This window comes from Lonchura striata, chromosome 4 (assembly GCF_050655825.1).
Source record: "Lonchura striata isolate lonStrDom1 chromosome 4, ASM5065582v1, whole genome shotgun sequence".
NCBI lineage: Eukaryota > Metazoa > Chordata > Aves > Passeriformes > Estrildidae > Lonchura > Lonchura striata.
The window spans coordinates 61,469,500-61,496,178 of record NC_140706.1 but is presented as its reverse complement, the minus strand read 5'-3'; the positions used below and the strand labels follow the sequence as shown (position 1 = coordinate 61,496,178).

Below are 26,679 nucleotides of genomic sequence, written 5' to 3'. Positions count from 1 at the left end.
TCCCCATAATGGCAGCCCTTTTTCAATTTTTGTAAACCATGGTATTAATATTTGTAAGTTTAGCTCAGGAAGTGACTATATTTTTGTAAGAAGAAGGGGAAAGACAAAAAAAGGGTTAACATCAATTTTAATTTCTTAATTCTAGCAGAATGATTTTATATAAAGCACGTATCAAACCCTTGCAGGTCTGTTGTTCTGTTCTACTTTATTCTCTTCTTTCCTTTCACCATTTCAGTACAGTACACATACATATTTCTACTAATGAAATTTTAAATGGGGAACCTATCTCAAGTTGCTGATCACAGAACAGTAACGGGGCTTTTCCTCCCTTACTCAAAAAACTCTTCTAGCTAATTTCCCTTGTGTGTGTTGTGAATCCCCAGTAGGGCATAAATGTGTATGGCCACAATGAAGGATAAATTAAGAACTGCAGATAATACCAATCTTAGTCTGCCCTGTTTGTACAGCTTCTTATTTCTCTGGTAAACCTTGAGAAATATTTTATTTACTTGCTAGGAAATCCAGGAGGTGTAATTAAATGGCAATTAAAGCACAGAAGGTATTTCATAGTGCTATCGCCTTGTTTGAACTTGGTGAGTTTCTTTAAGAAAATACTGAAATACTGTGCTTGAGTGAGCTGCTGCTGCAAATGAGACAGGAATAAAAATTAATCCTGCTGGCCAAGGAAGGGATGCAGTTGGTTGAAAACTTGTGTGGTTTTGTAGGAATACTGGAGCAGATGAATGCGGACACTCAAAATACTGTTGTTGGAGAGGTGATGTGTAAAGTCCGAGGTTGAAGCTAATGTGAACAGAATTAAAAATAGCGAGTATGACAGACCCATTAATTTTTGAACATAATTTATGTTTTGGAAAATAAAAACAAAAGCTAAAGTTTAAACGAGATTTGTCCTTGAATCGGTAATAGCATTCAAATGGAAATCTTAGCAATGTGAGGTTGCTCTATGGAGCATAAGAGGAGCTCCAATGAATAATTAAACAAGTGATAGCTAATAAAATATACAGCACATTGGTTCAAACTTAGAAATTGTAACTCTGCCTAAGGGATGAATGTTTTTCATTACTTTTTAATTGTTGCCAGTGTTGACCTTCAAGGTCTTTTTCTGGCAGATAATTTGTTATGGTAAGGATGAGATCATTAAGTATTTTAGCACAAGCCGCATGATGCAAATAGTTTCCTAATATTATAGAATGCTGATGTGGTAAGGGTTTGTTTTCTCAGGAATTTGTTCTCCATATTTAGTGATATTTGGGATCATATCTTAAACGAGCAATCCTACTATAATTCTGCAGGACAGTGATTGTAGGTAGTAGGAAAGAAAACACCAGCAGTTTCTGTGGCAAGATTTTTGTGACGGCTTTTGAGTTACAATAAAAAGACATTACTCTAAAGTATCAGCATGGTTTTTTGGCTCTTAAAGATATTTGTATATTTCAAAAACAAATAGCAACTCTTCTCCTTTGCCGGGTTCATGAAAGCGTCCAAATAGCAGCCTGCAGGTTTTCCCCACGCTGAAGCAAACCTCTGTGGCATCTGAGGCTCCAGGGCCCATGTGCAAGGAATTAAGTGTTACTAAATTTTGCTAGTTTTATATGGTAACTCTGTTTTTTACTGTTTCAGTGTTTGCATAGGTAGGCACTAAAAGTATATATTTTGCAAACACCAAAAGCTCTTGGATTTATGTTGAAGAATTTTAGTTTAAATTCTCTACAAGTAAACATTTTTTTTTTTTTTCATCAGAAATGCTTGCTCAGAGGGAAATGGTGGTGGGGAGGTGCAAGCTAGCATATAAAATCTTTTCAATATTATTTTTCTAGCCTGAGGTGCTTGGAACAAACTGAATCAGTTGTTTGCTCAAATGCTTGTTGATAGAAACATTTATTGCTTGCACGGTTACGGATGAAAGATGAACAGAGCTATTGTCTTATGTTCATCAAAGCTGTGGGCAGTCACTTGCAGGAAGTCTATAAATAATTCTTAGCATAAAATTTACCTTGGGACTGCTTAGAATCTGAAGAGAAAAGCCTGGTGATATGTGGGACTGGGGCAGAGGGCTGTGGCTTGCAGGTCATCCATCTGCAGGCAGCTCCCTGCAGCAAGGATGCTTGCATCCAGCCTGCCTGTTCCTGAGGAAGAGCTGGAAGGAGGGGAGGAAGGGCTGCCAGCAGAGCCTGAACTTTGATGCATAGTTAAAGGTGGCCACTGCCAGCTGTTCATATTGTGGGGGGAACATGGGAGCAGTGTCGGGCTAGAGAGGCCAGCTGGGAGGGTCTGGCCAAACAGGGGGTCCCTCTGGAGTGGAGTAGGTTGTTCTGAGATGTCTGGACAGGATAGGGGATGAATGGCAGGAATGGAGTCCACTCCCCCTCAGCCCCATCCCTGTGCCTGCCCTGTGCTAGGGGCTCTCTGGGAAGAGGGTGGTGCAGTGGCTGGCTTTCCTCTCTACCAGAAAGGGAGGGAAGAGGGGTCCCAGCTGTGTGCTCAGGTTGTTCCAGCCTCAGGCACGGTGTGCTCTGGTTTCCCTGCAGGAAATGCACCTCCACGGTTTGAGTCATGGCACACTTGCACCAGCGTTTGGTCCTTCTAAATCCAGGATTCTAATTCGAAATTCTAATTCTAAATCCAGGAGGGGCTCCAGAATGAGTACCTATCCCTATTTCTGTTTTCCTGGTGTTGCTCCTTATTCAGCTGCACATTAAATGAAGGTAGAGTTTTCCAGTGCTCAGAGATGTACAGCAGTGAGGTAAGTTGATATGAACATATATATACATGGTGGTGTTTAGGTACCTTTGGTTTATTTTAGGAGATTCCCCATTTACATGTATCTCAGAAAGATTAAACAGATATTTATCTAACTTGTTTATGATCAGAATGAAGAATAAAACCTGTAGGTTTGTCAAAGTTGATGTCAACATTAGAAGGGAAGGTATTGCTATTGAAAATGAGCCTTATTTATTACAGATCTCTGGCAAGGGAGACATTAACACTTGCAACAATATCGATATCTATAGTACTCAACAGTATCTGCTGAGAAAGGAGTGAAGAACACGGTGCATAGTGGGGGCCATGCAGCTTTCCTGCTCCTCTCAGGATGTCCCATCTCCCCAGAGGTTGGAGATAGGAAAAACTGGGTGATGGAGCTGGCTGTGGACTCCAGACCCTTTCCCTCAAGGCTGGCTGGAGAGGAAACCACCACAAAGGGTTACATTGGAGTGCAATAACTGGTCCTTACTGAATGCTTTCTAGCCCCATTGGCACTATAGCAATGGTGAAAAAGCGGAGATGTAAAATGGTGAGGAAATAGCATTAATGGCTGGCTCTGGCTTGGGGTTGCAGGGTGTTCAGCAGAGCCTCCATCTGCCCTCATGCATTTTTGACTTAGCAAGTGGCTGGAGCAGAGGACAAAAGTAAGAACTGGGAATTAACAAGCCCTGAAGACTTACATTGCTGTTCGTTGGTAACATATACCAACGTCATACCTTCCAAGGGTTTTCTTGTTTTTGTTTTTCTTCAGGAGGTTTGCATTCCTGATCTAAATCTTATGTGTATTGTTAAATTCAAACAAGAATGTCTGAGGCCATCTGAAAATGTTCTGTTTGGAACAATTGCCTCAAAAGAAGACAAATGCTGACTTTAGAGAAAGTTGTGATTTTGAACCCAAATGATTCAGGATTTGAATAACATATTCTGGAAACATGCTTTCTCAAGTCAGTGAGGGAAAGGGCTGCTTGGTGCAGCATGCATAATGGTGAAGAACCAAAGGAGCTATCAGGAATGCAGTCTCAGAGCCTGAGCAAAATTAAGCGTCATTTAACCATGTTATACACCCTGCAAAACAGCAGATTAGGAGTAATGGAAATTATTATCAAATCTATCACTGATTAAAAATAGTGTTAACTCCTTAAGAGGAAGCACTGTTAATCAACTTGCACTTGAACGGCGAATTCAAAAACACTCACAGACATTTTATTACTTGCAGGAAATACACTATTGAAAAAATCCAGGAGCATAAAGACAATTACTTGATAGAGATTCTTACGTGGTAGAGAATTAAGATGCCTGTATTTGTTGCTTAACTTGAAGCACAGTTCATAGCAATAAACTTCCGTGTTGTTGCTGAATTTATTCAGAGGTGAAACTAAAATTCAAACTCAAAATTCCATAAATGACACACAAGATCTGAGACTCCTTCAGGAAACAGTTAGCAGTTGTAAAAGTGCCCCATTGACATGTAAAATATTCCCTTTATTTGTGAAATTGTTCAGTTAGCTTACTGACAATCCCTACTGTTTTTGCTTTTTTCTCAAGCACTGCAAAGAATGTTGCTAAATTAGAACTGTGATTTTGCATGCTGCAATTAATTTGCATTATGTCTTTCATAGGAAGGGAAGAAATTTGCCAATTGGGTGTTTACTGGACCTGTTAAACAGTGTCTGGTTTGCTAAATATGATTTTTTCTGCCTATGGTGTTGTAGGAGAGTTATCACTTGCATTTGTCTTGCAGCCTTGGGGCCTCCCTCTTTATCCTCTATGTTAATTTAATGATGGCCAACTTAACTTGTACCTGCAGACGAATGAGGGACTAGAAATATGTTGAAGGATGTAATGATGATCACATTTAACCTCTTTTTGCGAGTAGTTTATTTTTTGTTTATAAAGTGAAATGAACTATCCTAGTATTTACATATATCCATCCATATCTATATGTATCTATCTAATGTCTCTGTGTGAAGATAGATGCATGTATATATTGCAGCATTCAAAGTTTTTTTTTTTCAACAGCTAGAATTATGTGTATTAGTTCCCAGTTTGTATGATCCAATAGCTCTTTTTCTTAATAAATCACAGACAAAATGCTGTGTGGCAAGGGAGGGGCTGCTGTCCCTTTGGAGTGGGTAATGCGTGTGCTTGAATTCCTTCAGCATCAGAGTGGCCCATACAGCGAAGGCTTCACATTGTCTCTGGTTCCCAGCTGAAGCAATTGCTTGCATTTCCCTTATTTTGAGCCTTGGGTGTTTGCACAAGCTGAATGCTTTCCCTTTTTTTTTTTTTTTTCCCTGCCTGTGTTTATATCTGTAAAGTGGGTGTAGGGAGAGCAAATGCCTGAAGTATAAGGAACTGAAACGGGATGTCTCAAGGCTGGCATAAGGCCAAGATGAAATACATCTCTCTTGGCAGCAGGGGTGCTTGAGGCAGCCCTGTGATACTGGATAACTTTTTTTTTTCTTTTCACTTGGTTAGTCCCATCCGTACCTCAGCTGACCCCCTTTGCTGGGAGGCGGGTGGTGCTGTCGGGGTGTCCCTGGTGGGGCAGCGGGGGAAGGCGCACACAGCGGGCAGCGCTGCCCTCCTCACGCTGTTGTCCCCCCGCTCCAGTGCGCCGACCGAAAATGCTGCCCACTGGGTTTGTGGTGCCTGGCCCGCTTGGCATCCCGGAGGAGATGTCCCCCCATGGCACTGTGCTGTCTGTCACCTGTGTCCCTGTCGGTGTCAGTGACGGGCAGCAGCTGTCAGAGCGTCTCAGCCCCCCTCAGGACAGTATCCGCCCGGCTGGGGCAGGAATGCATTTATAGCATGTTTTGCTTTCTGTGCCAAAGACAATCAGTCAGGAATATGGCTCGGGTCAGTATTTTCTTAGGGGCCTTTCCAGAGAAATGCAGCATATGGCTGCTGGCCCAGGGGAGCTGTGCAGCCCCTGTGAGCCCCGCAGCTGCGAGGAACTGCGGCAGGCCCAGGAAGATGCTGCTCTGAAAGTTGTGATGGGGCAGAAAGGAGAGGCGAGGATTAGTGTCAATAAGTGGCTGCAAACAGTTTTCAAGGTTCCCCCTGCCAGCAACAGAGTTGAGCACTTGGCACTCTTCCTCTGCAAGCTTTGAAAATGTTGTGGAAGCTGATACTTTCACTGCTGATTTTTTTTTTCCTTCATTTTTCCCTTTCTTATTTTCTACTTCTGCATATGGATGGTGGCAGGAAGCAAGATTCAGGTGAGAGCAGAGAAAGCAGAGCTGCCAGGAGCCGGGGTTCCTGGGAAGGCATTAGGGTCCTCTGCTGCAGCAAATCCAGAGGTTTTTGCAGCTTTCCCCTTCTGCACTCAGTGCTTGCTGCCAGGGGCATGCTCATCCAACCCTTAATTATTACTATGTGAGTTTCACCTTTCAGTTGTAAAGGAACAGACCATTTAATCTATAGTTTCAATGCCAAAAAATAAAAAGTGGGTCAGTCAAGTATTAATAAGTTATTGCATTAAAATGGTGATAAGCTACTGATTTTAAATAGTTTTAAAAAATTTCAGAATAGGTGCTGCAGCCTCTGTGCAACATCGTCATGCATATGACAGAGCAAATGAGGGACAGAACCTAGTAAGCATTTTTAACTAAAAATGTGAGCATTTTTGCTCATTCATTACCTGGGGTGAAATCTGTGACATTTCATAAAATATCTAACTGAAATAATTAGTAGGGTAGTTAGAAGTGTCAATATTTTCAAAAACATTTCTCATGTGTTGTAATAATTTATATAGAGTATTACTAAAAATATTCTATAATAGAAAAATACATGTAATTGCCTAATTGTCTAATGTAATAAAGCATAATTATTTAGGTTTTTGCAGTTTTTCCCAGCTCCGATTTTTTAAATGAATTTTAGCATTTCTACCTGTAGGGAATTCTGAAAACAGTGATTACTAGATTAAAAAAAAAAAAAAGTCTTATTTTTTTTTCCCCCCCACAAAGTTTTACAAGTACAAGAAATACAAATAAAAGATTCCATGTTTTAGGCACGGTATAAGTGGGATTACTTTAAGGAGTAATAACCTGGGTTCATGGGGGGACACTGATGACTTGAAATATGACAGAACAGAAACATTCTTGTTTGTTTAAAAAAATGTTTCACTTTTATGCAGTTAACAAAGGACTGGCGTGAAAGAGAGGTTCAGGATAATCGAAATTGCATGCTGGTAAGATTAAGTGTGTACTTTGTAGGTCATTTGTTTGTATAAACGAGAATCTGTTGCTATAGCTGATGGCATTTCAAAGAGTCTTAAACCTTGAGAAGACCAACAAGAGTAAAAAAATCATGGATTTCATGCATGTCCATGGATTGAAGTACAATTCCTTTCTCAAAGCTACCTATGTCAGTTCTCGGGCAGCCTGATGGGAGGTGTGCTGAAGTCAGCTGGAAGTAGGCTGTTACCTTTCAGTCTGTTTTGGAGCAGAATTCAGATGAATTCCTTTGTTCCTTGGAGGAGACACTTTAACACTGTGTCAGAATAATTTAAAAAAAAAGGAAAAAATATTTTCAAGATTTGTTTAATTTTTTAAATTTAAGCAGTGAGGGAAATTTGTAATTGGACATGGTTATCAAAATATGTAAAAATGGTGCCGAGAAATATGTTCTTATCTCATGTAATTGCACTGTAATTGTTGGGGAGAGGAGTCAGATTAGGGAGGCTAAGTAGTTCCAGTGCTGAACTGGGTTTTTTTTAAGACTAATCAAAACTTTTAATCAAAGGATTCATTTATGTTTAAAATACTTTCTTAAGTAGGAAGTGTTAATCTTGAAGGTATAATTTATTTATTCTTTTGTCTTTTTCTCCTACTCTCCACTATCACTTTTAAAACTGAAATACAGAAACATTTCCATCAAACTTAAAAATCAGTAAATTAATAGATGTTTTTAATGCTTAGAGATTTTTTTTAGTTTGATTTTTCTTGTTCCTCGAATATGTTGTTATGAAACTCACCAGCACTTGCTGCATTTTGTACCTGAAGTTTAAATATTTGTGTGGTACATTAGGAAAGCATTTTCTAGCTGTAGTCATTCTTTTTTGCCAATTACTACCTTTAAACTAAAATTTTGTATATGTAAAGTTACTGTTTTCTTGTCAATAACTTCATTTGGGACAGTAAGTTGTTCTTTAAAACCGGTCATTCTTCTTAGTTCTTCCAGAGATAAAAAGAGCAGGCAAACACATCAAAACTTGTGCTATAGGTTGTGGTGTAGATGAAGATTAGCGAGCTGAAAACCAACCTTTTGTGGAAGCTGTACTTCACAACCATTATGGAACTTCTGAAAAGCATGCTACTTCCAGCAAAAATGGTTTCCTTGAATTTGGTACAAGAGCAAGTATTTTTGCTGCTGTGGAAGCTGGCTCAGTTTTGTTTCCATGCTAACCAAATTTGCACTTTGTTTGACACTGTGTGTGGTGCTCTTGCTGCCGGGGAGCTGCAGCAGTTCTAATGTATGTGTAGTAGATACTGTGTCTGTGAAAGCAAAACCAGCCCTGGAAACAAAATAGTGATGGCTGACTCCTATGAAACCTGCTTGAAGAAGTCCATGAGAGCAAAGGAACAAAATTTCAGTTCTGTGAATGCAGAAATGGAGACACGGGGAAGTGGTTTTCCTAAAACTGTCCAGGGGTGACCTGCAGGCTGGAGACAGAAAGGGGATTGCCAGCTCTGTATCTATCTGTCAGATTGTATCTCTGTGTCTGCACTTTTGCTATCAGGATCCCTGATTTTTGGTGTGAAAAGTGAGTTAGTACTTGTCCTGAACTTGCCAAAAATCTAATACTTGTCACAGCAAGATGCACGTCAGACAGTGATTTTCAGATCTTTGCAGCCTTCACTGGTATCTTTCAGAACTGGGATCTAACCTGAGACGTTTAGTAAGATGGAAAGCTCATTTAAACAAGGCTGTTGCTGACTTGCAGTACTCTGAACAATTTTACGTACTTAGCTAGGAGGAGTGAGGTGGGGGTAGTGATGGGGAAGACTGTCAAAGATTTGAAAATGACTCTTTCCAGCCCTTCCAGGAGTGCAAGCAAAAGATGTCTGTTTTATGTACTCTAGAGATTCCTCCATTGTTTAAGTTGAAAATTCATTTTTAGGCTAGAGAGTTCATGATACTGAATTTCAAAGATTGAATGCTATTAAATCCAAATATTAAAAAACCCACTTAATTTTTGGGAATTGGGCACAGAAGTACGAGAATCAGATAAAAATGCTGAAGTTGGGAGAAAATAAAATAACTCTATTCTTAAAGCATGACTTTTTTGGAAAATGTACTGATGCTTATGGGGATATTTAGAATGTCTCCAAACATAATATGGGCAGAGTAGGAATGGAATAGTTGAAAATAGTTGAATTTTAAAGGCTACATAATAAAACAAAGGCAGGTCACGTGGATGTTCATTTCTCATAGGTGGAACCAGTGCTTCTTTTATTTCTGTTTTAAGAGTGGAAGGAGCACTCAGGCTGTGCTTATTTATAATCGTTGATCCTTAACTTTCATCCATATTCTTTGTATTTACACATGTATTCTCCCCCATAATTTGGAGTGGCGATTTTCTTTGTCCTTTAACGACTTGTTTCCTCTTCAGTCATGCTTTCGTTCACTTCCTTTTGGCTCTTTCTATTAACTCTAGCCTGTTTTTATTCCCACTTGTTGCTGCTTTTTACCCTGTCTTTCCTTTTAGTTCCCCAGCCCTTAATTCCTCCCATCATTCTGTTCCTCCTTCCTTCCTGCCTCCTGCCAGTGGCTCAGATGGTTTTGAGTGACCAAATGTGGGAATATTGCACGATGCATGTGGAATGGAGCAGTTATCCCCAGAAGAGATTTATCCCCAGAAGTCAGTGCTTCTTTCAGAATTCCTCACTGCTGGCAAACAGCTACCTCTGTACACTAGGAAGCCTTAGGAATAAGCCCTCAGAAGATGGGCTTCCCTGTGGCACAGTCTTCTGGAAGCCCTTCAGGAAGAGGGTGCTGTGCAGCTGGAGAGAGAATGAAGCAGTAATGTACACTTGTGTCATGAGGAAACAGAAATATGAACCAAACTGCTTAACCCAGCACCTTATACTTCTGCTGGGGTAACTTGATTTAGTAAGTTAAAATGTCAGTGCTGTGGCTGTAGCACTGCTGTTTCCTTTCCCTGCCTTCTTGACAGTGATGACGCTCCAGGGTTTTTAAAAACATCTCCCAAAAGCGAGAAAGATCAGGAAAAACATTCTCCTAATTGCACACAGTTTTTAATATTCCTGGGATCTGTTTTGAAGGGTGCATTTGACAGAGAGAAACCCAGCAGCCCCACACTGAATCCTTTGTCCTTCCTGCGGGGTGAAACAGTAGATAGCTTACTGTAAGTGTGGCTGCCTGCCAACCCGTGGCGCAGATTCTTTTTTTAATACTGTAAACTGGCAAGAAATCAAGAATTGCCGTTCTTCCTTTTATTTACTTTCCCTTCTGTATTAAAGAGCTCAGTAAATAAGAGAAAGTTAAATGTTGAGTGAAGGTTTCATACTGATTAATCATTAAATAGCAAAGAGTTATCATTTGGGGGGGGGGGTTTGCCCCCCCTTTTTTCCATTTCTCTTTGGTTGAAACTGGAAATATCAGTTGCTTCATCTGGAATAGATTATCACAGTGAAAAGTCTAATGCAGTTTGAAATGAGGACAGAGCAGAATGCATCCATCATGCATAGTTTAAAATAATCTGCAAGACTGCTTCTGATTTGATCCTTGGATGTACTTCCTCCAGATTTGCTTCAAAACTTGTGTTAATAATGAGTACTCTGTCTCTAGAAAAGGCTTTTTTGTAGAGTCTGCCCCCAGCCTCTGCTTGTAAGTATTTTCTTATTTGAACAACTAAGCTTCCTGAAATAGCTGCTGAGTTTTTTGTTTTGCTGTTATATTTAAAAGTGGTAGAGGGGTGTGGAGTTCCTTCTGCTGCTTCTAAAATCTAAGGCATGCCTTGCAAGCTACTTTGCTTTCACGCTAGAAAGGGAATCGGCATTGCTGCTTTTCTCGTAGTTGTGTTGCTAAATTATTGGCAAAATTATCCCCAATCAAAAAAAATGATGTTGGTTTTGATACAGTGCACATTTGAGTGATTTATCTTGACAGAAATGTATTTCTATATGCATGATGCAGGAGGCCAAATTAAATTTAAAAATTACTGTTGCTGTTAAATACAGACCTAATGTGAAAAATTAGCCTACAACAGATTGTTTTAAATCCCAAAGCGTACTGTGGTTCATTCAGAGGTCAGTGTTACTTAAAACATATTAAACATTTAATAATATCAATGTATATCTGTTGCTGATTTGATGAACCTACCATATAGGTCATGTATGCCCAGCTTTATTAAAGGCATTGTTGAAAGAAAACATGGATTCATGTTTTGTTTCTTTTATACTTCATGGCTAATTGGAAATTAAGGTTTCTGAAAGTGATAAGGAATAGTTCTGCTTTAAAAGGAATGGAGTGTGACTGAAGAAATCTGGACTTAATCTGGCAGATTTCTCGAAATAACTTGCTCAAGTAATTAATTGTTTTGGGGGGGGGGGCGGGGGTTTCTTTTGTTTGGTTTGTTTCTTTTCCCTCTGACTTCTTCATCTGTAAAATGTAGATAATCCTGTTCCCTTACCAGATGGCAGCATGTTATAGATAAATTAATGAATGTTTGTGGGACAAAGCAGTAGCACTTAATGGGTTCAGTACAAGTATTCATATTAATGATTCATGTTAAAGAATGATTGAAAAACTGCATTAACTTGAAAGTTGGGAGTCTGCTGTCCCAGAGGCGGAGGCTTAGTTTCCAATCTGCAATGCCCAAATGAGGAACATAAGAAATATTTATTCAGGAAATTTAGTAGTTTACAAGTTTCCTTCCTTTGGTTCCTTCCTTCCTTTAGCTAGAAAGAATTTTTTTTTTCAGACTCTGCTGGAGAAGTCTGGATTTCTGGAGTAAATTCTCTTTGAATAAAAAAGGAATAGGCTCATTTTGTGGATATTTTTGTAGATGATCTGGCACAGAAATTAATGAGTAAATAAACTATTTAAAGATTATTAAATTTGAGAGATGATCCAAAGAAATGAGAGAAATTTTTCTAGCAATTATTAAAAAAAACCCCAGCCCTCTCCTGCAAAAGCACAGATCGGAAAATATCCCGTCTCAATTATAGCCATCAGAAATCTTCCCCCCATTCTCCTTTTTCTTTTGAATCTATATTTTGAGCTCGTTTAAGATATGTAGGAAAGTTTTCTTGCAAAATGACAGGTAGAACTATCATAAACTTGTTACTATTTTAGGGGTGTTGGATAAGATGCATAATGATCTTGAATACAGTTTCAGTTTTGCTGCCTTTTCAGTGTAGCAAGCTACAGGGAAAATACAAATTCAGTCTTCAGGGATGCTCGACCTCAAAGAGAGAAATAAGTAGGTAACAACTCTACTTTCATTTCTCTTTTGCAGCCTTTTTTTTATAAATGGGGTTGTTTATTTGAAGTGTAAGTGGCATTAGTTCATTCCTGTTTTGTTATACATATTGAGGGAAAATAAAAAAGTATCTTGACAGATATTTTTGGAGTTAAAATGTGGCCATGTGACTTGAGAGGAGTCTACTGATACGTGATTCTCCTTTGATACCGGGAGCAGATTGTCTTCAATAGCTTCAATAGCTAGCAGATTTCTGTATATATTTTTAAAATGCAGGAGTAAGTGCTTGATATAACTATTATAATGACTTTATTTAATAATAAACAGTGCACTGCAGTAGCATTTCAGAGGTACTCTTGCCATGTTTGTATAGTTCTTTTTTGGATCTCAAAAGCTCGGATTTTGTGCTCCTTTAACTATATATTTGGAAGAACCAGAAAATTGTTTTATCGCTTGTTTCCTACTGACATACTCAGTTCTTACAGTAACAATTTTCCTTGGCTGTTGCAGTGTGTGCCAGGAGATTGCAGATCCTGTGTCTGTCCATAGACTTGATATCTCAGAAACTGTCTTTTATCCGATATGCCGGTAAGACAATTACCGTGAGTCAGATGAACCCTCCACTCCAGGTTCCTTGTTATGGGTCAGGCCAGAGCAAGACCTTTTCTGGTCAGGGAGCCAGTCTGTGAATTAATGTCAGTGAGAATTACGGGTAAAATCCCCAGCCATGGCTAGTGTCCAAAATCAGTAGCAAGACTGGTAATTTAAATGTCTGATGCTCCTGGACAAAAATAAGCTGCTTGCATCTTGCTCTTTCTCTCGTCCTAACAAGACTATTTTGGATTTGTCCAAGTAAAACCAAGAAAATAAGTTAGAGGAGGAGGAAAAAATGTGTCTTCCTCCTTCACTTCAGTAATTTCGTGTTTGTCCATGTTTTTTTTTCCCCAGCTCCTTAAACTGGCAGAAGGATGTCCCACTGATCGTCTCTCAGCAGGTCATGGCATAAGCTGCTCCCTGTTGTATCCCTCCAATGAGGCCGTATACCACTCTCTGCATTCACTCTTTCCCTTGCCAGGTCACATTTGATTGTCACCTCTTGAACAGGGCTCAGACCAGCCCCAGTCCTGGCCAGCTCCTCACTCCCTTTCCAGAGCTGGGGGCTGCTGGGCAGAGTGATACTTGCAGCCCCATGGCCTCTGTGGCTGCCTCATCTCCGCTGTGGCACCTGCGGCAGTATCGGCCACAAAGGGATTTTCTTTATTGCATTAAGCTTGCAGAGAGAAGATTTAGTAGGTGTGTCGCAGTGCCATTAGCCTCCTGTGACCCAGTGTCTCAGCAAATCCTTCCATGGCTGTGTAGAATTTGTTTTAGTTTGAGCAAATTCGTCTTCATTAGAGCCATTTTGGGAAACTGTTCTCTCAACCCATGGGCCCATCTTCTCAATTCTAGGTGGCTGGACCTACTGCTGGTATTTGAATAATTATGCCAGTCTTGAGTAACATCCCATCTGGCAGTGGGAAATTCAAAAATGCAATTAATTGAGTTTCCTTATATCATATGGTTGTGAAACCCTTTTGAACAACAAACTTTAACACAGAAACAGAAGTTTCATGCTGTGGTAATAATGTTCATAAAAAAATGTTTTAGTGTGCTTAGTGCAAAATAACATTTCAACTTTTGGAGGACAACCGCAAAATCTATTAAAAAAATAAATCTTGGCAGACACACAGGCAAAGAAAATCTATCAAAGTTTGTTGATGTTTGGCTGCAGTGCAGACCGGTTAACAAATTCTTTCCCTACACAAACAAGCAGCATCTTGTCACAACACTTCAAAATCTTTAAATAACTTAAAGGCTCTTTCCTTTGATGTGAAGTTCACTGTGCAACACCTTGGTGCCAGGGAGGATAATTAATTATTATCTTTATTAGAGGCGTGGCCTGATTTGAATATCTGTATAAAATGTCGCATCTGTGGCACACTGATACCATTTGAGCACCTGTTGTATGTGAGCCGCCTTCAGTTGGGGTGTGTTCAAAATTAACAGAAAATACTTCACCATCCTTCAAACCCTAAATGGAGCTCTTCTGAAATGTCATTGGCAAAGTTGGAAGAGTCTGAGCCTAGCTTGGGAAAATAGTAAATAAAATAGGATTTTTAGGTGAGGTACAAGTAAGATATGCCTATACAAGTAGAAAAATGAGATATGCTAGTTTAGACCAGCAGTTACCTCTTGCTAAATTCCAGATGACAGTGACTAGAAGTGACTTGATGTGGGTCTTTTGGTGTGAAAATACCTTTTTCAGTTGTGACTTCAGGGTGTTTTTTTGGGGGGAATTGCTCAATCATAGAGTCATACATAGAATGGTTTGTGTTGGAGGCAACCTTAAAGATCACCTAGTCCTCTGCCATGGACAGGGACTCCTTTCACTGATCAGGTTGCTCAAAGCCCCATCCAACCTGGCCGTGAATGCTGCTATGGATGGGGCATCCACAACTCTCTGGGCAACCTGTGCCAGTGCCTCGCCATACTCAGTGCAAAGATGTTTTCCTAATATATCATGATGCCTGTGTTACTGGATTCTGAACAAATACACAAGAGAGCTTTCTAGTTTTTTTGGAAAAATGATCAGAGGAAGGAAAATGACTGTTTTGGATAGATGGATGTACTGCAGTAATATTTGCTGCCCATTACTGAGGTCTGAGGTCCAGCCATTGCCTTTGCTTTGTGGTGTTCACAGACCTTCCATGGACTTGACATGCATTAGGAATTGGATAAAATGTGAACCTTAAGTGAAAGGTTGTACTGCTAAGATAGCCTTTAACTGGCAGATATGGGAAGGATTTCAAACCTGTTCCCAGCATTTTTTTTTCTTAGAGCAAATGTAAAAAGCTTTCCAATTAGCTTGACAGTTTTGGGGGGAGGGGGGGTCTTGCCCTGAAGTTTCCATTCTCCTTGTACGTTGCTTAGGAAGAATAATCACATAATTTTTTGTCTGTGGATGCCTGTTGATGGAATTTAATGCTGTTTAATTGAGATAATCAAAGGGTCAATTAATTTTGTGAATTGTTAAATATCATTTAATCTTTAGTACAACAACTGTGGTCCATGGGGTTGAAGAACAGTGATTTTTATGGTTCTTTTACCATCTGGCTCTGTGACAAGAATACCTGATCTTGTGTTGCTCTACATGATGAAAAAATAGATAAATAAATAGGATTTATGAGTTTTCTTTACAAGGCTTTTCCACAGGGCAATTGATTTTATTTTAGTCTGTACAAGACAGACCAAGACAATAAAAAAATTGCATTTCTCTCTCTTGCTTTCCCAGGTTTGGTGTAAATGAAAGAAGACTGATATGCACTTACAGATCTTTAAAAATGTCGTAGCAATTTTTCTTTAGCTTTCCAAAGAGAGGATTCTGTATTGTTAATTCTGAAGAAGGAATGTTTTTTCAGTAATTTTGAATGCCCTTGAGCCCTCTTATGCAGAACTCTGTAATTCTTCATGACAAGCATCCTGCACAAGGCTTTTTGGGTTGGGAACCTTCTTTTTAATTAAGTTGCAGATGAAGGTTCAGCTTAGTCATGTTAGCAGCGGAAGTTTCTTCAGTGACCTTTCCCACCAATTGTATACTTTATGTCAAGGTCAAAAGTATCACTGTTCTTCAAAAATTATCTCATAACCTTTTTTTTTTTTTTTTTTTTTGTTAAAGGAAGCAGTAGTCTCCTTGGAAGAGTCTTATACAAAATATTAAATTGGTAGCCTCAGAAATTCAAGATAAATCAAAAGGCTTTTTGTAAATGTGAAGACATTCTATTTAATACTAAGCTGTTTTCCACTTTACATGATAAGGCAAATGCAAAATTAAGTAATGGAAGTCAAGATCACACACATTTTTAAGGTTTGTTTGTTTTTAAAGTAGATTCCTCTTCCTAGGAGAATATACATCAGGTAAATATTTGATCTGTCTGTAAACTGGAAAATCAACTTCTCATCTTACTTAAAAGGTGCCTTTGCAGTAAGGGCAATATAATGTCATTAAAATAGTGTTTTCCATGAAGAGAAATGCAATGTTGAGCTATATTTAACTACTTTGTAAGAGCCAAGCTGTTGTGATGAGAAAATTTCAATAAAGTTTCTAATATTAAAATATATTTTGCAAGTCTATAACCTTCTTTGGCATTTGTCACTTGGAATTATATATATAAATATATGTATAATATGTATATATAATATGTATATTATATATATTGGTTGTTTTCTTGAAAGAAGGCTTAGAACTGTGTATTTAATAATTTTCAAAATATTAATATATATAATATATATTATATATATATTATATATATTATATATTTAATATATCTTATATATCTTATATATATTATATATATTATATATAATATATATATATTAATATAATATTAAAATATTAATAGGCTTCTCATTATAACAAAGGTACCAGTTGTGTTTTCTTAGTGTAGAGATGGTTAAAAGCTGGTATATTTGTCATCACAGATCAACATATATGTATATTTGTGAGGTAAAAAATAGCTGTTTGTTGCATGAAAGATAACGGAGATTTAAAAATTCCTTAGAAATTTGTGCAGGTGAGAGCTTCCTCATGTCTACGACAGCCTTATGCCTAAAGGCCTAATTCTGCAGTTGTACGCCGAGAGCACTGAGCAGAGTGGGATGTAGCTGAGAAGATGCTTTAGGACTGATCCTGTAGCAAGACCCAGCTCAGTCTCAGTCACCCTTTGGGGTGCGGCATGTCCTGAAGGGCAGCTGCTGTCTGCAGGAGGGTCACTGGTTCAGGAAGGTGGTGAGACTTCCAGGACAAGGGTGTGTTTCATGGGGCACAGGTGTATCTGCATGAGCGTTTTGGTGTGGGTTAGGAGTGTTCTCCTGAAGCAAGTCCGCTCATTGTCCCCACTTCCTGCCGACGTGCGCGCCTTGCCGAGCAGGTTCCGAGCGTGTGGGCGGGTTTCAGTTTGGGTGCTGCTAAACCAGAAGATGTTGCCACCTGGGAATACCCATTCAGTCAGCAGGACCAAACTGGTTCTAGCTGAAAGTGAAACCATCTGATGGAAGTGTGGACACTTGTCCTTGAGACCAGCCCCTGAGGAGCTGTGCTACTGCCTGTTGTCACAGCCTGACTGCTGTCACTGTCCCTGTCTCGGCCAGGGACTAACAGCAGGTGCCTAGGGAAGAGAGTAAAAGTGCAAGCACCTAGCAGTGCTTTCCCAATATATTTTCCCAGCTTTCAGCAATCTGAATCTCACAAACTTCCTGAAGCAGAGATGGTATCTTTGGTTTAATAGCCTGTGATAGATTTTTCTTCCATTAGTTTGTCTTATTGTTTTGTAAACAGTGTGCGTTTTTATCATCCACAATATCCTGTGCAATGAGTCCTAAGGTAGAACAATGTATGTGTTGAGAAGTACCTTCTTTTTGTTTATTTTGAATTTATTACCTGAACATTTCATTTGATGCTCCTTTGTTCTTATCTTGTAAGAGACAAATGATTCCTTATCCACTGCCTTTATGGTGCTCTATTTATCACAGATTGCTTTGATACTACCTTGATTGTTTGTCTTCCAGGCTGGAAAAATCCGTGTCTATTTAGTTCCTTGATCAGGACCCATTTCGTACCTTTGATCATCCTTGTTCTCCTCTCTGCCTTCCCTTGTTCTGTTGTGTCTTTCTGAGACTGGAGGACTGCATGCAATCTGCGTACAAGAAAATGTATTCATTGTGCAGTGTCTGTTGTTTAAATGCTGGCTTGAGGGTGTGTTCTGTGGTGGTCTACATTTCCCATAATTTTTAACAGTATTTGCAGTTTTATTTGACTGCTGAAAGTAATCCATCAGTTTTTTTAAATGTCCCCATTGAACACATGATCTTTCCCTGTAGTAGTAACAGCTAACCCAGAGCCCATATGGTATTCAGAGGGTTGGGGTTGTTTTGCTCCTCACCACTCCCAACAATTCTTTATACCTGAGTTTTGTCTTCCATTTTACAATTTGTCTTCTGCTATGTGAGATCAGTTGCGGTTCTCTCAGTAAGCCTTCATTTGTATTGCTGTGAGCGACTTGGTATCAGTAAGGTACTCTTTCTGCACACCATTCTTCCCTCCTCTTCAACTCTTTTATCCAGCTGTGTCCTATAAAACTCCTGTGGAACACTGGTAGCAACCTATTTTCATAGAGAAACTGAATGTTTAATACCATCTTTCTTTCCCATCTTTTAACAACTTATGTATTTGTTCAGAGATCAAACAACTGGATTCATCTGGCCATGTTTGTCCTCCCATACAGCGATTCTCTAGCAATGCTAATAGATTTATGAGGCAATTGTTCAAATGCCATGTGGACTCTTCCCCAGCACATGGTATCTAGCTCTCTGTTCTTTGTAACAGTTCCTATCAATTTGCTCAATGTGTATGTCAAATTAATTGTTTTGTAGTTTTCTGGATCCTCCTGAGAGTCTGTTAGGAGCTTGGCAATGTGTTTTCTATCTCACACTTCTCTGATACAGAGATGGGTCAAAATAAAATTAACATAAGCAGTAATAGCTCAGCTGTGCATACGTGAGTTCCTGCAAAAGTTGAGGGAGCACCATCTCACACTTGTGGTCTGTTACTGTTTGTTTTGGCTGTATTTCTCTGCTGACCTCTATAACTGATGCTTAAATTTCAGGCTAATTCTCAACCCAGAAAGAAAAAAACCTACTCTAGTCAGGGGATCATCTACCTAACTTCTTCCATAGCAAGCACAGAGGGAAAACATCATTTAGTTTTGTTGTTCTTCGTGGTTTTCTTGGTTTGGTTTAGTCCTGTTTCTTCTTCAGCCTATTTACTCCAGGTAGATTTATAGGTAGATCTGTGCCAGGGTTTCATTTCAGACAGAGATAGGTTAGATTAACCAGAGACAGAAAGGACAGACTATTCTTTGCGACCATTAACTTTCTGTTCCCTTTAATCCCAGGCAGCAAGAAGGGACCAGTGCAGAACTCAAGCCTAAGTCCCTGAGTGAACCTCCTTCAGTGATGCACTGGTGAGGTGGAGAAACTTGATAGACTTTAGAGTTGTGTAGGCATTTTTTTGTTACTCTTGTTCGGGGGATTTTTTTTGGTGGCTGTGCTTGATCGGTTTTTTAGGGTAGTTTTCTTGGTTTGGTTTTGTTTTGTTTTGTTTTGTTTTTAATTCTCTTTAATATTTCCCTTAAAGACAGCTAGGAAATGAAACATGTCAGTTATCTTAGTGCAACTTTATGATTTCACAATTAAAGTCACAATGGCAGGAAATGCAGAAGTTTGTGTTTCAGTAGCAATATTGGCTACGTATGGACTGTTTTGACTTCCTGCCTTTCATAATCAATTCTTATTTACATACCTTGTGACCTACATTAAGAACCGAGAGTCTAGCAAAATGTGATGATTTTTATCCTAATGATGCTCCTGGGAAGTTGAGGGGAAAAGAAATTTTTTGGTTAGGAATTTAGCGAGTGAAGTTTTTTACTGTATTTTGTGTATGAAGCTTATGGAACTTGGGAATTAATGCAGACTTCCGAGTCCTACCCCAAGGTTAACATGCTTGATTTTTTTTTCCAGTAGTATTTAGTGATTTTGATGAGATTCTCTGTAAGAAATCTCCCTATAAGCAAGGGAGAGTGAAGAGGAGAATAAAGATGTTTGGATTATGAATAATTATCCAAGAAGACCTGAAGGTTGAGGAAAGGGTGGGTACTGCAAGTTCTCTGGAAGACAAGGCTGTGGGCATGTCTTGAGAGAGGTCAAAATTATCTCTTGGGAAACAGCAGGTGATTTACATGTAACTGTAGAGCTTTGTCAAGGTCACAAGGTAAAAATGTGCTGCTCTATTTTACACAGGATGTTTTCAAACTATGCTAATAAGTTAGAGATCATACACTGCAGGAAAGCAGGATATAAGATCCCTTAACATGTTCTGTGTGTTAAAACAATAGGCATGAACAAAAATGGAGGGCAAATAAATGGGTTTGAAGCACAATTTTACAATTTTGGTTTTGTTTTCAGCTGGTTCATTTAGAGGAGACCTATTGGGAATCTACGTGATGGGAATTTGAGTTGTATTGCTCTAACAGCTGACAGGGCAGAAGAACCTGAAAGTGGAGAGGTTTGTGACAAACCTATAGCTGAAGAGTGAGGCAGAGGATCAGTTGAAGACTGGCTTTGAGACTGAAATCTTTGAAGGTCAGAGGCTATGCAAGAACTGAGTTTGACTTCACCAAAGCTACTAGAATTTGTGGGGATTGGACGCAAGGCAACAGTTGGAGAAAGTGAAGTTGCAGGTTGCAGAACAAGGATCTTGGCAGGTACTTATGAGGAAGGTGTTTGTGCAATGGCATGAGGAATGAATGTACTCATCATCCTAGGCAAGAGAAGTGCTGGTCCTTCAGGAGGTCCTTGCAGATGTGCAGAGCTATTTGAAGTCTCAGAAATCAATGGAACATTTTAATTTTTGTTTAGTTAATAGGAATTCTGCGCTGTGTCCGTGTTGATGGTTAATTATTTGCACATTTCATTAAGAGAGCAAAAGGAGATTGTGCCTGGTCCTTGGCATGATCTGGTTGGTGTTGGCTGTCATGCTGTGCTGAAATCAGAATTGCTCTTCTGCTTCAATATATTGTTAATGCTGCATGTGGTTATGTCATGGCCAGGATATTCAAATCACTGTGGGATTTTTATTTAGTTTTCTGCTGTCCCATAGTTGTAACTCAGCAGTGAGTATATGGTCCACAGAGCCATTCTTTTTCTGTCATCTGTCATTTTCAAGTAACCTCAAGTGTCACTCCTTTATATTATGAATGATATACATTTCCAGTTGTGATGTAATGTTTGGCTAGTGGCTGGGATAATGAGCTGAAGGACTCAAGCTGATGATCTCATCTTTCAGCCTGCCAGAGTCTGTAAATTTTTTTTGTTAATCACTGCTCATAATGAATACTCACTTACCTAGAATATTTCTTGGTACTTCAAAATTTTTCATGTCAAGCATGGGGTGAATTTAATAATGAATCAAATGGGACTTCATGTTATTTGAAAGAATTTTCTTGTACCTTTTTAAGGTAGATTATTTCTCTGATTTCTACTGTACTGATACCTCCCTTGTTCCCTCCATGGCTTTAGAGAATTCTTGAGCAGTGAAAACCATGCATAGTGTTTGATGAAGTAAAAAAAAGGTGTTTTTTTCCTGAACAGAGTTTACATCTGTATATGCAGAGCATCTGAGTGCACTAGATGGCATGTTTCATAAAAGTAATATTTTAGTAAAGGAGTATCTCATATGACATTGCTTTTCATCATTGCTACAAAACACGGATGTTCCTCCTTGGGTGGGAGCCACAGCACACAGATTTGTGAAATGAATGTTTATAAAACCAGAGTTTTCAGGTACTTGTGGGGAGTTTTTTTTTTTTTTTTGCTCATATTTATTTTTCTGGAGTTGATTGGATCAAATAGATTTAACTCTGCATGTGATATGTAGATTTTTAGGTATATTAAAGTTCTCTATTCATCCCAGGGGTGGATTTTTGACTGAGGCATCCAGATTCGCAATGCAGCTGCTGGTGGTCTGCATCTGTAATCCGTAGAAGCAGGGAGGTGCTGCCAGAGGGTAATTTGCAGTTGCCTTTATTTCTGTTCTCAGTGCACAGATAACGAAGAAGAGAGCAAATATCTTCCCTTCTTTTCTAATTTTGAAGTGCTGTCATCTTTTCAACAGTGGGGTTTGGCATCCTACCTCCAGAGAGGCTTGCTCAGTCACAGCCTAGTCTGTGTAGGATGCTGTTCTCATACTGCTGTTTTTTCTTGTTAGAGCTTTGATAATATGACTGTCAGGTTGGCATCTCGCTCTGTTTTGTATCTACAACCAGCAGAGCTTCATTTTTGCATCTCTGTCATGTACTAATGAACTGAGTCTTGAATTCTGCTGTTGCTCCTTGAAAGCTAAGTGCCAAATTTGTTTCCACACAAAGCTTCTTCACTCAAGATGTGAAGTAGATTCAGATGTGCTAGCAAATACACTTTCTGAAGTTTGTCTTTCCCTACTTTCTGGCTACTGATGGAAAAATTTGATTTCAAACCACTTTCTGACTATGCAGACTTTATCTGTACAGAGGTTTGGAAGAGCAGTAGGGTGGCTTTTTATCATCAATAAATAATTCCAGTAGCATATGGCACCTGGAAATTTTAAACATTGATAAAATATAAACTTCCAGAAGGTGCCAATATAGAGATGTTAACTTCCAAGCAATTTTGCCCTTGCATTAGTTCAGAAATTGTAATATTCAGGAAAAATGTCTCTACAAATTGTATGTTACAGAATGCTTTGTTTGTGGCATGCTCTACAAACCCAGCCATGTAACATTTGCAATATTGCAAAGACTTCTTGAATTTTGCTGCTCTTTCTAAAAATGAATACTGAAAACACATTAAAGGAGTTTACAGATAGTCTTGCTGTTATCAAGTGACAAGTCTGGTGGCAGTCCATGGTGCTTTTGGAGACAGCTGTGGAGGGGATGATACGGTTTGAGGTCGGTTATTTAAGGTGTTGTTGGAAGAGCAGGGTGACAGAACATGGAAAAATTCTTTGAGAACTGAGTTGTTGATCCATATCAGGCTCTACGTCCTCAATGCTGCTTCAGTACTTTATTGGAAACCAAGTGCTGATCTGTTGGGATGTAGCAGACTGCTTGTTTTTACCTCGTTACTCATATGGAACTCATATTTGTTTTAGCTAAATTAGCAGATGAGTTTAGAATGCCCTTTGAAGTCACCCACCACCTAGACATACTCCTGATTAATTGAGACATGCAAGGGTGGAGTAAGTCTCTCCGTATACTGTTTGTGCTTCTGATTATGTTTCTGTAATTATTTACAGTAATGTGAAAATTGAGCAGTGTGATCTTTTGTGATACAGTGCATCGGGCACAACCAGCCATAAGACAATTATTCAGCTCTTGGATGAAGAACTGTGATTTCTCTTCCTAGATCTCAGTACCAGGGCTGGGAATGATTATGGCATAATGAAAGTGCAAAAGTTTGCTTCTTGGCTTGCAGCTGATGAGGTTATAATGTAGCCCCTCTGATAGGCAGAGGAACAGAAAGCTTTATAAATTTTGACAATGGACTTTTATCAGATTTTATAAAAGGGGTGGCAAGACAGGGTTACCTATATTAGCAGGGAACTGGGCTTGGTTACTTGAAAGGGCCCTCCCAGTCTTTTATTTTCAGCTTCTGGCTAGAGGAGAAGGATGACCTGCCTGTGTGAGGGAGGTTTGTGTTGTCAACAGAGAGAGCCTCTGAGAGGGGAGCTTTTCTTTTGGAGAGAAAAATTGAAGTTTTTCCACAGTTCCCTGTCTGCTCCATATTAATATATACTTGATATAATAAAATAATTTTCATGATTTTATGGGGGAAAAATACTTGTCCAAATATTTTTAGAGGCCATTTGGCTTTTAATTATCCAAATAATCTACTTAAATTAGTCTGTAACTCACAGTCCCAATGAATACTCAGTCAAGAAAGATTTGCCAGTGCAGAGAAGGAGCACTGAAGTGCTATCTGAGCCAGCTAATAGCCAGTAGAAATAAAGCTTCTCTTCATCTTGCTTTAAATAACATAGAGTTTGATCAAGACTTTTAACATAAATTATTCTACCTTATTTATTTTCCAAGGGTTTGTATTTACTCCTGGATTTTCTTCTCTTACAGGTCGTTGAAATCTCCTTAGAAGTGTTTTTTAGGTTTGCTATGCTTAATTCAAATATAAATCTCAATGGGGAAAAATGGTGCTTCTGCTGTAATAGTGACATCCCCCCCCAAATCGATGTTTTGTTACTGACCTTAAAGGGTTTTGATTTTATTAATCAGTTTATTATACTTCAGTTTATTATATACTTTATCAGTTTATTATACCTTATTATACACATTTGCTTCTTATTTCATTTACAGGGATCAATTAGGAGCTGAATTTTGTCTTGAAATAAAAAAGTAAAATATTTTGAGTGCTCCTAGGTACCACTTTGTTTTTGTAATGTGTATCCTTATATATTAATATATATTTTATTGTAATTTAGCTAATTTCATAAATAAAATATAAAGACACATTTCAAATTATATAAAAATTCAAATAGCTTTGAACAGTAATGCATTTAAGAAGTTGTGAATGAACAGCTGTATTTGTCAAGTAAAGGGAGAATATATTAAGTGATACTGCTGTTTATGTAAAAGATATCTTAAACCTTTCGAGTCACATTTGTAATATTTTGATTTCAGTGGAAGGTCAAATGAGTTTTACAAGGAAAAGTTCATAATACTGAAATGTTGATCTCTCTAATGGAATGCACTTGTGTAGTTTGTAATACTCATTCTTTATCCCACTGAATTAATATTCAGTACTTAAAAGTATAAAATGAAAGTGTATTAAGAAAGTACACAGTCAAAATGGCAGGAAATATTGCTGTTTGGGTAAACTAAGAAAATATTTGCATTCTCCACTTGCCAAACATCATCCTTTTACCAAAAAATACGAAAACATACTATCTGAGTCATTGTAATGCAGTTGGTAATATAATATTTTTCCTTAAAAGTGCTTAACAGTGAATGTAGGAGTTACGAAAGTTTTTACCAAGAAAAGAGTATCACATAAGGGTTAATGAGATTATGGATAAAATGTTAGTTTGTAATGCTCTTTATATAATAAAGATACCCTTTCATATGAATAAAGATACCCTTTGATATGAGAAAAAAATAACTGAAGATTAATCTTGAACTTCATCTGAATAAAAATGCAGCTTTTCTCCTTATCACTTTGGTAAAAGCTTTTAAACAGAATCTAGCTTCTTTTTTTTTTTTTTTTTTCCTTCACATAGCAAAGAGAGCTTAGGATATACTTGGAGACTGACTTAATTTTTCATGGCAAAAGCTAAAATTGAAATAAATATTTATAAAAAATGAAGCACCAATGAACATTCTTGGGTTATGTATGAGATGTTTCAGAGTATATTGTTTTGTTTTGAGTTCAGGTTTTGCTGTGTAGCCAAGTCTTGTCTCTTCTAAGTCATACTCACTCTTACTTACTGACTGATAAAACATATAAAAGCTCAGTATGCTTCCACACTTGCTGGCAAAATTAGAGAAGTCTTTGGCCAGAGTCTGAGCCCCAGCTGTTAAGTCGTATGTAAACTCATTGGAGGCAAAAAATGGAGGTCAGTTTTCAAAATGCAGTGGACCCTAAGAAAGCTCATTAGTTATTTGTCTTTTAACCTTTTGAAGTAGAGACACGTTTTTTAGAGGATTGTCTTCTTAGGAGCTCTTCTTAAAACTTACTTGGCAATATAAAGATGTAGAAAGCCACTAATTGTATTTTATGGCTGCATTAAATACTTCACTTGCAAAAAAACACAGAGATAAAATACCAGCTGAGAGTAATGTTTTCTCATCATTTGGTCCCCACATATATGTAGGCATACAGATACTGCTGTTTTGCTGGCTAGTATTTCTAATGTGCTGTTCAAAATGGAATATAAATACTGGAGTACTTTCATTTTTCATGCTGTTTCCTGTGTCTAATCCCATGGGATGTGATGTTGAACCGCTAGTAAAGTTTGTTTATTTCTGTAGGCTTGTGGGGGGGTAGGTAGGTGGGGGTTAGTTGCATTTCCTTAAGCATTGTTAACTATGTATTTAAATGTTGGAACTTGGGCCAAGAAATTCCACCTCATAATTACATTTGTGGTTTAGTGGCAGAACATAATACCATTGCCTTTAACAGCAGATAGAGGAGAACACGAAAAACAACCCCCTTGTCACTTTGTGAAGCATAGACCTCAGGGATAAAGATCTGGTTTTGGATACAAAAATCACATTCCTAAATTCATTTTCAGTGCTTAAGGGAGATAATAGAACAAATGGTTGATTAATAAAGTAATTATATGAAATGTTGTTTGAAATATCTTAGTTCTGGGTAATACAGTGATATATTAGATTAATAATTATGAGAAGGAGGCTGTGTTGGAGTAGGTCAAATAGTTGACTTTCAGATGAGTTCTTTTCTATTTAGACAAAAAAGTAGCATCATTAACAAATGCTGCAAAATGTGTGTTCAGAGTAGTACTCTTGAAGCCCTGATACTTACACTATATATTGAAACAAAGGTTATTTTTCCTTTATTTCTTTGCATTTAATTTCTGGACATGGTAATTCATTACACTCTGTGTCTCTAGCTTAGCAGCTGTAGGGAACACGGAAAATCAAGCCACCAAAAGAAGTTTTCCTGCATTTAATGTGTTAGAAGCTGCCACACCACATTCAGTAGGAGCCTTCCAGATGTTATGCCAGAGGGGGAGCTCCCAGAGATTTTGTGATCTCACTTACCTGAAAGTCAGAGTTCTCATTCTG

General features: G+C 38.4%; 1 protein-coding gene across 7 annotated transcripts in view; it reads left to right on the top strand.

Moving 5' to 3' along the window:
* NR3C2 (nuclear receptor subfamily 3 group C member 2) overlaps positions 1–26,679 on the top strand; it is a 187,769-nt gene that overhangs the window by 26,865 nt on the left and 134,225 nt on the right. For 3 of the 7 annotated variants that reach the window (XM_085579275.1, XM_085579276.1, XM_085579274.1), the window contains exon 3: positions 19,225–19,293. The exons of the other annotated variants lie outside the window; for them this stretch is intronic. In XM_085579275.1, coding sequence (XP_085435401.1) covers positions 19,225–19,293 — 69 coding nt within the window. The remainder of the gene's footprint in view (positions 1–19,224; positions 19,294–26,679) is intronic. 7 annotated transcript variants of the gene reach the window in all.